Source organism: Phalaenopsis equestris, unplaced genomic scaffold, assembly GCF_001263595.1.
Source record: "Phalaenopsis equestris unplaced genomic scaffold, ASM126359v1 Scaffold000609, whole genome shotgun sequence".
NCBI lineage: Eukaryota > Viridiplantae > Streptophyta > Magnoliopsida > Asparagales > Orchidaceae > Phalaenopsis > Phalaenopsis equestris.
Window position 1 is genome coordinate 936882 of NW_018165049.1, and position 16709 is coordinate 953590.

General features: G+C 32.6%; 1 protein-coding gene across 1 annotated transcript; it reads left to right on the top strand.

Annotated features, from left to right (window-relative positions):
• Positions 1-13260: 13260 nt before the first annotated feature.
• On the top strand, positions 13261-15761 carry LOC110029864. Its single transcript, XM_020732334.1, has 3 exons — positions 13261-13376; positions 13536-13598; positions 15542-15761. Exons 1-3 carry the CDS (start codon positions 13290-13292, stop codon positions 15674-15676), a joined length of 285 nt encoding a protein of 94 aa, XP_020587993.1. The 5' UTR covers positions 13261-13289; the 3' UTR covers positions 15677-15761.
• The last annotated feature ends 948 nt before the right edge of the window (positions 15762-16709 follow it).

Below are 16709 nucleotides of genomic sequence, written 5' to 3' on the forward strand. Positions count from 1 at the left end.
AGTTTACCATGAGAGGAAGAAACACATCGATACCCGATTCCACTACATTAGAGATTGTGTTGAATATGGAATGATTGAAATTCAACATGTTTGCACAGAAGATCAGCGTGTTGATATTCTTTGATATTCTGACAAAGTCACTCAAAGTCACTTGCAAGATTTAAGTCCTTGGAGATGAGAGAAAAAATTGGTGTGAGAATCTTCAGCGAAGGACAACAATTTTAAGGAGGAGATTGATGAGTTAATATAGTTGTCTCCAAAAATTATTTATGTTTTTGCACGTTTTTCATGTTTTAGGCGGTTAGGATAACAATTATTTGAGTACAGTTAGTGGTGCAATTATGTGGTTATTTTTTATTTTTAGAAAACGTGAGTGGTGCAGTTATTGTGCAGTTATAATTTTGTATTTGTTTATATATTAAGAAAATAAGAAAATGGAATGTGTGTGAAGTACTAAAAAAAATTCTTCATGTTTGTTGGCGTTTGAAGTTTGGCTTTAGAAAACCAAAAAGTGGCTTGAAAACCCAAGGAGGGATGATAAGATGAAGAAATTCCTATTTGGACAATTTTCTTCTATTGTTAAAAATGACTTAGATAGTTTAAGCTTATGAGAAATATAAACATTACATTTTAAAGAAAATACTGAATAAAATTTAAAATAGTTTTGATTTTATATAAAAGTCTATTTACAAATCACTTGGGTTTTATTCTATTTAGAAAAAACCGAATAAAAATATGTTTACCCACTTAGAATAGTGGTATGTCGATTCTCTAGTCAAAGCTATTCTTTTATGTGCCTAATATAATGGATACACTATAGAGATTTAGTTTATTTCTTATGGTCATATGACGTTGGCAAATATTATACAATCGCCGGTTAATTAATTTCTAATGACTTTTCAATCATTTATGGGGTGTAACTAATATGTTTGTTAGAAATTTTCTAACCTAATCTATTTTTCATAACCAAAGGATTACCGACGGAACAAAGTCGTCGGTATATACTAAAAATAATCATGGATAAACTGTTGGTTACCGTCGATAATATAAGTGACAGTCGTAATCCATCAGCGCTTCAAAAGACATATGTTGGTTATCCATCGGGTATCCATTGGTAGCTCACAGGCGGATGCAAGGCTGACAAAAAACTATATAAAGAGAAAAGTTTATCGGTTGCTCTAGTGTAGATCATTAGTTAAAATATTGATGGAAGAGTCATCGATTTATCGATATGTCGTCACAGGATGGTAAGTTATCCGTTGGTGTAGCGACGGATCAAAATTCATCAAAAAATTGTAGATTGAGAACAATTTGTCGGTTACTCTTAGGTAACTTGCAGGTTAATTTTCCGATAGAATGGACTGTCAGTTTATCGATGGCCATTGTAGGACTATCGATTATCTGTCAGTTCACTAAATTATAGTTTATATCTATCATATCATTCAATAAATGAGCAGAAAAAATTAGTTATGAGTGGGACAACTGTCAGAAACCTGAAACATGAAAAAAAAATAAAAATATTCATTCCATTACAATTTCCATACCAACAATCATAACACAACTACATATCCAATTATACATTCGAATTTACCAATCCAACCAGTTAGACTTAAATCATATTAATGAACGCACAAATTAAACACAGAAACAAATACAATGCAATTTACTAAAAAATTAAAATATTTGGTTAGAAAAATAACATTTGCATTGGAAAATCTCATACAAAAATTAAAAGTAAAACGAGTCTCGATCCTCCTTCGTTCCCTCATCATCCACTTCCTCAATGCTCTCCTTTAACAACTGCTTTACTTTGGCCTCCATTTTAGATTTTATTTGTGTGAATTGAGCAAAAAAGCTGGTCTCAATATCTGTAGTAAATGCAACCACACGCTTATGAACCTTATCGTCCTGTGTTGTAGAAGTGGATGGCCTGAATTAGGGGTGTAAACGAGTCGAGTCGAGCTCGAGCCACCCTCGATTTAAGATTGAGGTTAATTAATTTTATTGAGTTCGAACTTGAGCTCAAGCTTAAGTCTATGAATTTGAGCTAGCTCATGAGCCAACTTGTTTATTATAAAAGAAAGAAATAATATTAATTTAAATATGTGTTATAATAATGACAAATAAAAATGGGCAACTAAGAGAAAACTAATAAAAACATTTTTTTTAAAAAAATATTTTAAATTCTTTAAAGATAAAGCCTTCAACTTTAATATATTTGACTATGTTTTATATTAATATTTTCTTAAACAAGCCAAATCACAAGCTAACGAGTCCATTCGGGTTACCTTAAGCATGTCTTGTTAGCTCTGATAGCCTCCCTCCACGTCTCATACTCAGGCAAATCATGACCTAGAATCTTAACTCCTTTGCATTGTGTCTAGCTCTCCTTCAACTTACGAAGGTCTCGTATTAAGAAATATTATAAGAAAATTAGAGAAAAAGTGAACTTCAATAATTATTTGAATTGTATAACAATTACTTCTATGACTTACATGGGTCACCTGGGATTTCTGTCAACCCAACTCTGGTCTGCCTACCATTTATGGGTAACATGTGCAACTCGACAGTGGTGGGCTTTCATCCCAACTCTATAATCTTCCAGAGTAAGGAAATATTTAGTATGCATCTCTTTAATTTACAATAAAACTTATTACAAAAATTAACTCTTACTAGCCTTCTCTTATACTCAGTAATTGGGAGCACCTCGCTAGTATGCTTAGAGGCCCCAGTGAGAGCGCATGGCTTGCTGACTTTTTCTTCGATAATTTGGAGCAACACAGTCCCTGAGCAATGACTCAAACACATCCTCCCTGAGCCACAAAGAGCACTAACACGTCATGTCTTCTGTATCTCGTCAAACATGTCGTGAAGACTATCACCTACTTTATGCTCAAAGTTTCTCCAAATGTGTGTATCACTCTCAAGGCTCCGGGAGAACTATTTCTACAAAATAAAATAAAAGTTTTTATGTTGATAAACATATATATTTTACTTAATATTAATGTGTTTGGTATATATCTCAAAATTTTTAAAAAACATATTTCGAGTGACTATCAATGTCTACTTCTAAGACATGTAAGGAGTGTCATACCTGCACTGAATAATATTTTGTATAGGATGACTAGCTTGTGTGGAGGGATAAAATTTGACAATAATATATGATTTGTTTTATAATAATTTAAAAAATATCAAGCACTAGTGCCACTGTCTAAGAAAATTGATGTATGTCCCACAGGCTCGAGTTGAAAGTGTTGCCCGAGCCTCTCAATCTACAGTAGTGACATGCGCAAAAGTAGACGGAGCTGCAATTTTGGTGATGGTACTAGTATGGTTTGAGGAGGGGGAGTGTAAACCCGCATGTGTGGAGAAGCTGATGGTGTCAGAGTTGATGCCTGCCATGATAACTTCACTGCAACACTAGCCATGGCGGATAGCAACAAGGCAGTGCTCATCTTTATAGTAATGCGACTGCATCGGCTGACACTACAATAGATATTGTAATTAATGTCTGATATTTGCATCAAATTTTTTGACGCAAATATAAGTGTCAGATTTGCATCTAAAGTGCGGTTAAAACTAGATTATGTTATTTACGTGTACTTTGCATCCACTAATTCGATGCAAAAGGTGTACTAAAAAGCCTAAACCTAAAATTGAATTATGATGGAGTTTGTGTCAAATTTACGACTATTAACTCGGCACAAATACTTTACTTGAAAGCTTCAAACTACTTTCGATGCAAAGATGACAAAAATTTTGACGCAAACAAAAAGTCCTCCATGATTTCTTAATTATGTCAGATGTGTTCAATGCAAATTCGATGGAAAATTGACACCAGCGCCTTAAAATTCGGATCTCATGCGTCTAAGCTTATTTCTTTTCATTATGTCGCTCCCCTCTTTGCCTGAAACTCTCGCATCCTCCCTCTCTTTACCAAACTCCTCGCCCCTCGCTTATCTAACTCCGTCACCCGATTTTACTCAAAATCATATCTGGTTTTGCCACACTGAGCCTACTTTGGATATTTAAGGTTGATTACTACTTCCTTATTTATTTGGGAAAATTGTTGGACAAATTGAGCATGTAAAATATCATCTTGTTATCTAACAAGATGAGGGAACCCCTTATTTGAACTTTACTAGATCTCCAGATCTACTTGGCCAAGTAGTGTCGACTTCACCAGATGAAACATGCTACTTCAAGGAGATTCTTGGAGTCATTTTCTTCGATGAAAATTTGCTCTTACAAACTACTGGGCACAGTCATCCACTGCTTATCTTTGAATTGAGTGTACATATTTACTATCAACGACCAATGAAGTTCTGGAAAGCTATTTCTGAGTTAACGTGAGCAAGCAACTTTTATAATTTCTAATAGTTGTAATGATCTATTAAGGTACATTTTGGCTGCAAATGGATATTCAAAATTTGAGATTTTGGATGTATAACAAATTATATCCAACATGAAAACAACTTATTTATGAGTTCCAGAATGATGTTGAGAAATTTGTGCATGTCGCACCACAGCTGCCCATTGTTATTTAGAGGAAATGTTATGATGCTCTTGTGTGAAGCACAAAATCAAGTGTTACTACGACTCGATGAAGTCAAGTTGGATTTTTACTGCAAGGGAATTAAATTAAAATATTGGTACTAGATTGCACATGATGAGCAAGAACCAAAAGTTCAGTATGATCAAGTTTGTGCCTCAATATGTTGTGCCTCTCCAACTGAGAATAATGATCTTGACATATATGAAGAAATGTTCATGATTATTGCAAATCTCATTTTGTTGAGAGTGTTCCCTACGAAAGTGAAACACTGAATAATGAAGCGCAACAATTGTATGACTTACTGAATGTTGCACAACAATCTTTATGGGATGGTTGCACTACACATACTGAACTATCAGTGACACTAAGAATGTTGAGAATCAAATTTGATTTTTACATGCATTGAGAACGCTTCAATCAAGTAGTAACATTATTAAAGGAGACAACCATACAAGGAATCTAATTTCGGATGACATGTATAGATTAAAAAGTTGGTGTCAAAGTTAGGGTTACTATATGAGAAGTGAGATTGCAATGTTAACGACTGCATAATATATTATAAGGCTAATGTAGTTGAGATGAATTCCAATTTTGTTGTGCTGATAGATTCAAATGAAATGATAAAAAATTAGAAAAATATTCCATACAAGCGTCTCTTTTACTTTTCGCTAATACCCGACTTCAGAGATTGTTCATTTCTATGCATATAGGTCATTAAATCACATGACACAATACTAGATTTGTTGATGTTAATTCAATGAGTCAACGATCATATTGTGAAACTTGGAAACTTTTTTATCACAATTTCAAGACTTTATAGCTAAAGCTCAAAATGTTAAACTTGGATTATGTGTAGATGACTTCACTATATACAGTCAAGCCGCAACACCATATTAATGCTGACCAGCAATCATTACACTATATAATTCACCCCCCGATATGTGTAGATAACTTCTGGTATCTCAACCGGTTGTTTCTTTCATCTTGGTGTGTGTTGAATTCCGAAGCAACACTAAGCGATAATCCATTGCTCTACCGCCGTGAATTTTTTTAGCATGCACAACCTTATTAATTGTAATTGAATTAGTTGATTATACCTGAAACTTATTATATTCCTTCTCATCGTCTCTTTCTTCAGTATTTTCTCCTCCAACACAATATTCAAATTTCTCTCCTCTGATGATGTTTTCAAAGAATAATACTGTCAATGTCAAGTCTAGAAAGAGAACATTAAACAGGTAAAAATATACAACAAAAAAAACAAATTGTCATAATGCAGTTCTTCTTTTACGTGCACTAAATGTTAATCAAAAAGTTTCTTCTTAATTACGAAGACTGATTAAAATGACTCTTGCTGATATAAATTATATAATGATTCATGTAATTTGTATGACTAAACCTGATTAAAAATACCTTAAAAATGCAATAATTAGATCAAAATTATTGAAATTGGCACTGCTGGCTCTCAGAACACGAAATTCTCGTTTGTCTTTCTGTTGAGTCATCGCCAGAACGAATCAGTCTCCGTCAAGTTGGCTTCCCATTTGGTCCGGTTTCTCTGGTCAAAGCAGTGGCTTTAATTTGTTGTTATGCTCACGTAAGGAGAGAATTTATCATTACTAATTGAGAGCTGATTAAACAACACGCTTCCAGAACTGCCCGCTAAGCTAATCTTTTCGTTTGTCGCAAGAAATAAAAACAGTGACTCATCATCGCTAGAAAATTCACCTTCATGATTTTTAATGCGGAGAACTATTTAAGTAAGAAAATATAAATATCAATTGGACTTTAGCCAAATTTTTTTTGCTAATGAAATTATGGACAATTATGCATTTTGATAAATACAGTTTTAACTAGTCTTATACCACGGATTATAAGTCATTAGAATGATTACAAATTGTTTTTGCTAATGAAATTATGGACAATTTCCACAGTAACCAACTTCTCTCTTATACAACAACCTCTTAGAAATCTTAAGAAATTACAAAGGGAAAATGTGGAAGGCACCCTCAACTTTGGAGCCCAAGCTTCCTTCTCTCATCCAAAAGCTAAGAAGAGGCCAAGATTATAGTTAGGTTTTACATTAGGGATTCAAAATAGACATACAATTAAAATCTTCAAATCCGTCAATAGGTTCAAACTAGGCAAGCCTTTTTTTGCAAATTTGAGATATGGATGTCTGACGACATGGTCACACCCAAAACTGGTATGGTCACTTAAGTTCTAGCGTTGTCATGCTTAGATATGGCGTGGTCATGCCTAGATCTGGTGTGGTGATGTCAAATAATAATTTTTTGCGCGTTTTGACTTTGTTGTGCATGTTTGACACATGTACCCTGCAAAATAACACAAAGAACATTCCAAAAGTATAAATAATGATACATAACAAGAATTAAAATATAAAATGCAGGAATAAAAGTGGGTAAAATTACATAAAATTGGTGCATGCCAGGAAGAATCCTCTCCTGATTCCACCACTACGAGCATCATCACTTGATAGTCATCTCTGACAATTAATTGGCATTGGCACTCATCACCCATTATTATTTCTTAGGATTTTCCACTAATAGGAGATTAAGCTAACAATTTAGAAAATCCCCTCCCCCCCTTAGAATGTATTTTTGTATTGTTTATATTATGTAGTAGTGATGTGTGTCAAAAGATTTGTAGTGGTAGAATAATAAATTAGCAACTTAGTGTAGTACAAGATCCAATACACACACAAATAAAAAAAAAAATCATGGGAGGAGACACTATAACTTTTACGTAGAAAACACTCAAAAGGGAAAAAAATCATGTGGTATGGCCCAGTTAAAGTAATCCACAAAGAAATTGTAAGTACATAGGTTCATTGTTCTCTTGAATTAAAGAAAATAGAATTACAATATTGATATACAATGATACTTTAGCAATAATAATTGTCACGAGTTGCGAAGGCTGCAGTTGACTGTTGTAAATGCAGAAGTCCATCTTGAATGTTGTAGATGGTGGTTGTAGTGTCAGCTTGTTGTAAATTACATAGTTGAAAGTTTGCAAAAATGAGAGTTTTGGATTATTTTTAATTTATGTTTGAATAATTATTTATCTTAATGAACGTGAGGTTCATGCCAACTAAATTGGTTGCTATTTTAATATTGTCAAATCCCATGAGTTTTCACTTCTAGAATATCTATATAAAATTCTAGAACCTCTATATATCACATTATTTTATAGTATAAGTGTGCCGTAGTTAATTTTATATAGAAATAAGTGTGCCGTAGTTAATGCTTTGATCATGACATTGTATTAATTAATTCATTGGAGGACATCAAAATAGGCGTGATTAACTTATATTAAACATTTTTTTCTTAGATACGTGACCCAATTTAATCATAAATGCACTTACATGGTATATATTAGACAATAAATAGGTAACTTCCAATGTATAATATATTAAAGACGCATAAGAGCCCGTGACATGTATTAAAGAATAAAGCCAGGCTTCACGCCACATTTGTTTCCAAACGTGGCTAACAGAAGGCGCCACGCAACGATTAGATAAGGTGTTATTGACCAACTCTCATGGGGATGTTTCAACGTAGATTTTTTGAGCATTCATGAAGGATATACGTGGCAATTATACATAAATATATAGTTTTTATCTTGGATCTATTTTCTATCTTTAGATTTGTATTTTTTTTAATAGATCTATAAATTATTATGTAGACATACATACATACATACCAAGCAATTGTCATGTATTGATATATCTAACACATAAACTAATATTCTTATTATTAGCACTCAAATTTTTAATATCACATGAAAAATATCAATTTTACTAACTTTTTAAAAGTCAAATGCATCTTCTCATGCATAGGTATAATGTAAACACCTAATTAAAGAGTTAGAAATGTGATACTATAAGAATTGTGTGGTATGTAAGTAAAATTCTCTTTAATATTTTAGATATGCGTTCATTTTAATTTTTACATGTAAATTTAGGCATTGGTTAGTAAATTTAAACTTTTTTTTAAGCCATGTCAATAGTTTTTTAGGGTTTAGGATTGGTTGGTTGAAGTGGAGGAATGCTTCAGGCCAATTGTGTGATAGAAAAGTACATCTTAGATTGAAAGGAAGATTTTATAAGATGGTGGTGAGAACCGCAATGATGCTAAATTTGGTCATTAAAAGAAAAGCATAAGACTAAGTTAAGTGTTCCCGGGATAAGAATGATTAGGTGGATGAGTGGAATCACTTCATACTTAAAAATCCTTGGAGAGGTTCTTCCACTTTATCTATATATTTTTGGGTCTCTCTCTCTCTCTCTCCCCCCTCTCAATCACACACAAAAACGCACACACACACAACACATACCTTTTTCACTTTGGAATAACCTAAAAACTAAGAGAATTCAACAAAAAAGGAGGACACCAAAAGGTTTGTAGTTCACACCTGAATAAACTTAATGAGCAAATGATGGCGATGAGACATAAAACACTATAACATGTACTGAGGGTAACACTACATGCCATTTGGTTCTTCAAAACCAGTGGTTCCTATAAGGGTACCAGGTAGTAGATCATGAATAACATTACTTTTTATTCTCACAAGTGAAGATGAAACCTACTTCTAAGAATGTGAATATTCTTCTCCTTGTGATTATAAGTGAGAAGGAAGAGGACATGTCACTATGAAGAGGAAGATGCATTTGGAGAATATGTTCTATAGAGAGGTTGTTAAGATTTAAGTGTCTTAAGGTTTAAAAATGTAGCCTTGGATTCTTATGAGTGGAACTATTATCTATTCAATAAAGTAGATTTGTTTGATTTAGCAGTCTGCCTACTAACGATCAATGACATGCTGAAATGTTATTTTTTCTTCATGATTCTCAAATCGTTTACCCTTTGTTGGCTCAACTATTTACAAATTTAAGAGAATTTTTATTTCACAATTTGTCAATGTACTGAGATTGCAAAAGAACTAGTAATCATTAATATTAATATTCTAAGTACCAGAAAAATCCCTACAAAGTTTAATTGGTGACACATTTTCAAAAAGAGATGATGAATGTGAAGGGTCAAAAATATGTTGTAACCCATGAATTGCTCACCAAGAACTTAAGGGATGGTATATTGTGTTGTGCTATTGAGGTTACACCATACCAAGATGCTTATTGAATTATTGGAGACAGCCATGTTGGTTGCCTTTCTGAAAATAATTTAATTTTATATATGGATAATTTTAGTTTTGAAAATGGCATTTTAATTTTGAAAAATGAGTCAAGGTAGATCTAATTCATTTAATAGTTTAGATAATCGAGCACAATGCCACAAGTAATACATTACCCTGAAAGATAAGTGCATCCTTTGTTAGTAGACTCAACCATTTAAACTAAGAAATTTATGATAATTGTTTAGTCTGTGAAATTTGAGACCGACAATTCCCCTATTCAATAGAAAGATTAGATAAGGTTTATATTACTTGGGTTCCTAATTCTCTATAAGGGTAAACCCTTATAATTAATTACATCTTAACGACTGAAATCACTTAAGAAAACACTCGATATTGACTAGAGGTTTTTTCTTCAAGCATTCAAAGTTAATTTTTCAGGATTGTTTGTACAAAAAAGTTAAGTGGGAATGGACCAAATAGGAAAAAATATTGTGAGAGAGTAAGGGAGCAAGAAGTAGGGGACGTCACAAATCTTGATGCAGACCTCAATGATTTCCCAAACTATGCTATTGTTTGGCTTTACATTTTGGAAATGATATTAATTGAATCTTTACTCATACCAATTATTTAAAAATAAGGCTTAGGCTTGCACAATATTCAATCATTCAAACAACCAAAGAAGATAGGAGGATTTACGGCATATTGAACGAATAACCTCATAATCCTAATTGAGTTAGGACTTATACTGCATAACTTGATTATGAAAAAACCTAAAGATACTGTGAGAATTTAGGTCGTATAGATGAACAACCTCAAAGCCCTAAGATTTTCTTTTTGTTTAATTATAAGAAAAGTTCAGTTGAAGCTCATCCTTCGCTTTGTGTTGAGTCTTGATCGCCATATGAAGTTGTCCTCTGTCCGCGTGCATCCTCATCTTGCTTCCCAAATAGCTAGCTTCGAGCTCCTTACATATGATGCTTTTGGGTTTTAAAAGACTGTTTAGATTGACAAGTACTCATTACTGTTGGGTTGTTAAGTTTTGTTGAAGGGTTTCTCCTAAACATGTGTCCTACTCTACTCTACCATAGGGGTCCTTTTCAAATGAAAAAGCAAAAATATAATAATGTCACATGCATAAACAATACATGTATAGTAAAGTGCAAAAAAAGGATAAGTGCTAGAGCGTATCTGCCGTCTCTGATCAAATTTCAATTATCACAAACATCAAATATTTAAATTTTAAATATGAAATATTACATAGAACCAAGTGGTGAACATATATGAAAGAACAAAACTAGACATAAGTATTTTGAATTGGGTAAGGGCTCAGATTTATCATTCTTGAGGGACTTTCATAGGCAACCATCGACAATCTCTGTGTAAAAAACCCAATATCGGCTAGTAATTACTAGTAAGATGAGTAAAGGAGGGTAATTCTTAGCCTAATTGAGGTAAATGGTAAATGGACAATCAAAAGGTAGAACGCAAAATTCTTTATTTTTCATGCATATAAATTAATTAGGTTTTCATTCAACAATCAAAATATTAGTTTCACAAGAAACAAATTTTTTGTATCTTTTGTAAATTAGTTGGTCCACGAGTCAATTACAATGTTGGGCCAAAACCACCAACAACCTAAGAAAGCAAGGGTTATTTATTACAAAACATCGGTGAATGGTAGTGCCAATTCTATACCCTCACAAGGTCCATGGGATAGAAGATACAATACTACTATGATATCCCGAATTTAACACCATATGCCTTTTTCATTGCCGCCAATATCACCAATACATCCAACTTATATGCCAGCTTGATGGTCCATATAAATTTTTATGCGTCAAATGTCTTCAATTAGCAAGGAGAGTTTAGACGCAAAGTTTAAAGTCCAAACTCTTGAACATTGGATATTACAGTAGGTTAAGTTTTAGTGGGACACTTCTTATGAACACCCTCAGTTTAATTTGAAAGGGTCTGAATCATATCTTGGTGGGTCCTTGTGAATTTAATTTTTTTATTTTAGTGATTGTTATATTTTTTTAGGGTGATTTCCTCAACAAATTTTAATAAGCCCAATGTCCTATAGAATATCCAAATCTTGGAAAGGTATTCAGAACGTAATACTGGAACACCTTTAAGATATCTTAGAACACCCTCAGTTCATTTGACCTTTCTATATTATTGAGCTGATCCACTCACTTACATTAGGAATATTTCATGGTTTAAATCGTGCTAAACATTTTATGTCTTAATTAACCCACTAGTAAATGTATTGGTCAATTCTTAATATTATATTTAGGCTCATATGGACAAACCCCTAAAGGTACTCTGCAAAGCATTGGGAAATCTTCCATTAGGTTTGAGCTTATAGGATCTCAAGACATTCAATTATGATTTACATTGTCATCTGGAATTGTTCCTCAAGTGATGTTAAACTAATCTTAATTCATTACAAAGCTCTTAAAATACATGGGTAAATTTGTAATTTTGTAAAAGTTTTATAAAAGGGCCTAATTTTGATTAAAAAATTCAACTTTGTCTAACCACTACCTGATGTTCCAAATCAGTGAATCATCAATTCATACTCCTCACTCTTTGATCATCCAAATTTTCATTTCTCTTCATACCCAATAATTGAAATAATTTTCATCCAACCCATTTATAGAAAATGTCATGAGTAGGTTGCCATCCTAATTATCCTTTGTACTTCAATCTTTTTCAGTGAGCTTATCATCACAACCTGGACAAATGCAGCCAGAAGGGTTCACTCAACTTGGACAAAAACATATGATTTGCAAATTAAAGAAATCGTTGTATAGGTTGAAACAATCTTCAAGACTATGGTACAAGTGGTTTGATTCCTACATGATTTAGATTGACTACAAGCGATGTGAATATGTTGTTTTGTTTTTGTGAAGAGCACTGATGATTGTTCTATTATTTTTTTGTTATTGTATGTTGACGATATACTGATTGCTGTAAAGAATATGAATAATATCTGTGGTTTGAAAGCTTTATTGAGTCAGAAATTTGACATGAAAGACTTGAGTCCTACGAAATCGATTCTTATTTATCTTCGCCCTAATTTCTCAACACAATGTTATGAATGTAAACCTTGAAAAAAAAATCTTGCATGCAAGGAAGACAAAACACTACAAATGCTTGATACTTTGTAATTAACATATTTTAAAATACTAATTAAATGGATTTTAATACACTAGACAGCAGCGGAGCATCCAAGGGCAAAGCACGCGGCTCCTCACTCCTTTCACACGTGTCCTCTCCCCTCCCATCACTCTTTATCTTTCCAAATAGTACCACTGAATCCATGAACTCTGCAACGTTCCGGGGAAGGTCACGTGCCAGTCTCCCCTGGCCCCACAGCTACCCGCCACGCGTACGCACGTCTTTTTCTCTTCTCTGACATTTGACGCCATGACACATTAGTTCCCACCAACCCCACCCCTTCGTGTATAAATATATGGCGGCCAAACCCTGCATGGCCACCTACCAGTAAAATACACACCCATAGGTTCTTTTATCATCTTTCCCACTCTCTCTCCATTTGCTCTACTATTCTGGTATGGCTACAGAAATGAAAATCGAGAGGAAATCGTCCATAGAAAAGGAGCCCCTAACTCTATTTTTTGATCAGATACAGTACGCCAGGGTATCATGTTTAGTCTGATCTTTAGTCTTTAATTTGTCCTCCTAATTTGATTCTCTTAACCACGTTTTCTTTTTTTCATTAATGATTTACTTTTATATGCATGTTTGAATCTGCTTGATAGATGTGTGTTGGTTGATTTGCTTTGGCTTTTTATGACAGGAAGCTGCTTTATATGTGCTCAGCACCAAGACGATGGAGGAGGCTCTCCGTATTTTTACTGAAGTGAGTTTGTTGCTTTTCCTTCTTTTAATTGTTGATTTGTTCTGCTCTGTATTAATTTCTGTATATATATCAACAGCTAGTTTTTTCTTAGCTTTTAGGTAGTTTGCTGCGGCGATTTAAGATTCCGTAAGATTTAAAAATGTCATTTTTGGCTGTTTGACGGGATTTAGGTTAAGTCATGCTTGGATCAGGCTCAAATCCTGTTAATTAATAGCCCTAAAGCAATATAATATTTTAAAATATAAAGTTTTATTATGAAATTTATAATTAAATAGTTAAGTAAGCACATTATTTTTTCACTTATTTGATGTCATATTTCATAATTTCAACCCATATGAAAAGTATCATTTCATCTATCAATTATTTTATTCTATTCTCATTTTGTTGGAGAAATTATTTCACGGTATATGCAGAGATGCATGCGCCATCCGATCTCTACCGTTAATCAGAACCTTTATCAATTTTTTTTTTTTAAATGAGCCCACTGAAATACAACTTTGATCTGATCAACGGTGGAGATCCGACGGCGCATGCATCTCATGTATCTCTGCATACGCCGTCCGTATGGAATGATTTTTCCATTTTATTGTGCATCAATATTTCATACTAATAATTCGTCGTGGATAAAGCTCATGCATGCCACCTACTGTTTATGTGCCAATAAAAAAATTAACAAAAGTGCCCATATCTGCAATAATAAATTTTAATTTTAAAAATTGATTATAAAAATACAATAATAGTTATTTAGTTAATTTATTTTTAAAATTTGCCTATTTTTATCTTTATACTACTTATTTTTTTCTATTTAATTAATCTGAACTCTAAACTAGTAATTTACAGGTCATTTATTTAAATACCACCAGATTCTTATTTATTTACATATCTAACACTGACTTTTCGTTTTACATTTATGCCGGCCAAATCTTTCCTATCACAAAAAAAAAAAAAAAAAAAAAAAAAAAATTTTATTTTAAATTTTAAAAAATAAAATATAAATATGGTGGTATGCTTGTATAAATTGAGGTGTCATCCCTGTAAATACATAAGAATTGAGTGGTATGTATGCAAATCTTTGCAATTTTAATATAATGTGATTATTTCTCATTCAATTGGATTTGAAGTTCATAAATTAAATAGATTACTTATCTTATGAGCAATTAAAAAAAATAGCATTATATGAATTCATTTGATACATTTTTAATGTGTAATTGTTAAATTAAATTTTATTATTTTAAATATATAATATTAAAATACCGTTTCCATTGCATACATTTCTTATATTTTTAAGAATAAATAAATAAAGTTATTTTCTTATTTCTATTTTAACTTTTATTTTAGGGTATAGAGTGATATTACTGGTCATGATTATTTATTGGGCCATTACTAGTCATAACTTGAAAGAATTTAGCAGTTCATAAAAAAAGATCAAATCACATCATGAATATTAATCTAACATAACCGAAATAATCTCCAAGCTTCACGACATTGTAAAGATGCATGTTGTAAAAAAAATATTAGATCAGGACTCCGCGCGTAGAGTTACGTGCGGGTTCAATAAAATCACAATACATGTAAAGGTGTTATAGTGTTATTCTGTTATTATAACACCAGAAATATTTTCAGAACATATAAATAACATATAATAACACCAGAATAACACGGGAGGAATATTTTCTCGTGTTACCGGGCCAAATTTTTTTTTTTTCTCACATTCACTTGTGGCGTGATTTCATTGGATTTTGCAAGTAACTCTACATGCGGAGTCCTGATGTAATATTTTTTCGCATGTTGCAGGCTATTTTTTTTCTGTTGAAAAAAATTCTTATTAGTCTAATTTAAAATATGTTTTTAATTATCCTTAATTCTTAATCTTACGTTTTCCTAGTACTCATAATTACAGTAATAAGTGGTTAATGTTTAATTAATTATTTAATTTTGTTTAGGGTTTGCAGCCGGTGCTGAAAATTAGCAAAAACGAGATGGAGATGGAAGATACGGATTTATCAGACCTCAACGGCGAAGATGACAGTTTTCTCCTTCTGGATGAATTCCATGACATCAGTTCTGCACCTTTCTAATGAAGTTTTATATAGAGTTGTTATATATAAAAATAATGTAAATCTGTCTTCCTCAAGCTTTTCCCAGAATGCAGCAAGACAGATGAGGGGGCAATATATTTGGAGTGGAATAAACAATAATAGAAATGTATATCAAAACAATTCATTCCTTTGATAGAAATGTTGGGAACAGGTTACAAAACCGGAAGGAAAAAAAAAAAAAAAAACCAAGCTGCCTAAATGGTTTCCCTTAATGTTTTTCTAATCTATCTAGGGCTGTCAAAACGGCTTGTTGTTCGAGAACAGCTCGTGTTCGACTCGTTAAGAAATTCGTGTTCGGTTCATTGGCTAAGTTAACAAGCCAAATACGAACAAAACGAATAAAGATTTGTTTGTTCGTGTTCGGCTCGTTTTTACTCGAAATACTACTAATCATTTATATATATATATATATCTTTGATGAGTAGTATTTTTAAAAAATCTAATTGACCACAGGGCTACAAATATTTATAATCAATTAAAAGTATTCAATTTTTAAAGTAGATTCAAGTGATGATTTAATATAAACAATAATTTTTAAATCTTGTCCCAATCCTAATATCTTATGGCTACGTGATTAGGGGTGGCAAAACGATTCTTTGTTTGGGAATGAACGGCTCGTGTTCAGCTCGATAAGCAAATGAGCCGAACACAAACATACTTTTTGAGCTCGAAATATAAACTAGACGAACACGAGCTGAGTTTTTGAGCTCGAAATTTAAACGAGCCGAACATGAGCTGAGCCTGGACTCGCACTTGTTCGGCTCGTGTACACCGCTAAATCTATCCCATTTTGTTCAAAATAAATATTTGAGTATATAATTTCCTTGCTCGTTTATTCCATATCAAGATAATAATAATTTTATTGTTATTATTATCCAATTCACTTATATTTTATTTCTAATAATAATTACATGTATATATAAACATTTAAGAATATTTTTTTTCCACTTTATGATTTTCATGTAAGTAATTTAGCGATACTTATTTCTTATGGTTAAATTAGTTCATTAAT

Excerpts from the sequence above, each read along its gene's own strand:
- LOC110029864 (XM_020732334.1), top strand. The coding sequence starts at position 13,290 with ATGGCTACAGAAATGAAAATCGAGAGGAAATCGTCCATAGAAAAGGAG. Across the intron at positions 13,377-13,535 it reads ATCAGATACAGTACGCCAGG|GAAGCTGCTTTATATGTGCT; the intron begins GTATCATGTTTA and ends TTTTTATGACAG. Across the intron at positions 13,599-15,541 it reads CTCTCCGTATTTTTACTGAA|GGTTTGCAGCCGGTGCTGAA; the intron begins GTGAGTTTGTTG and ends AATTTTGTTTAG.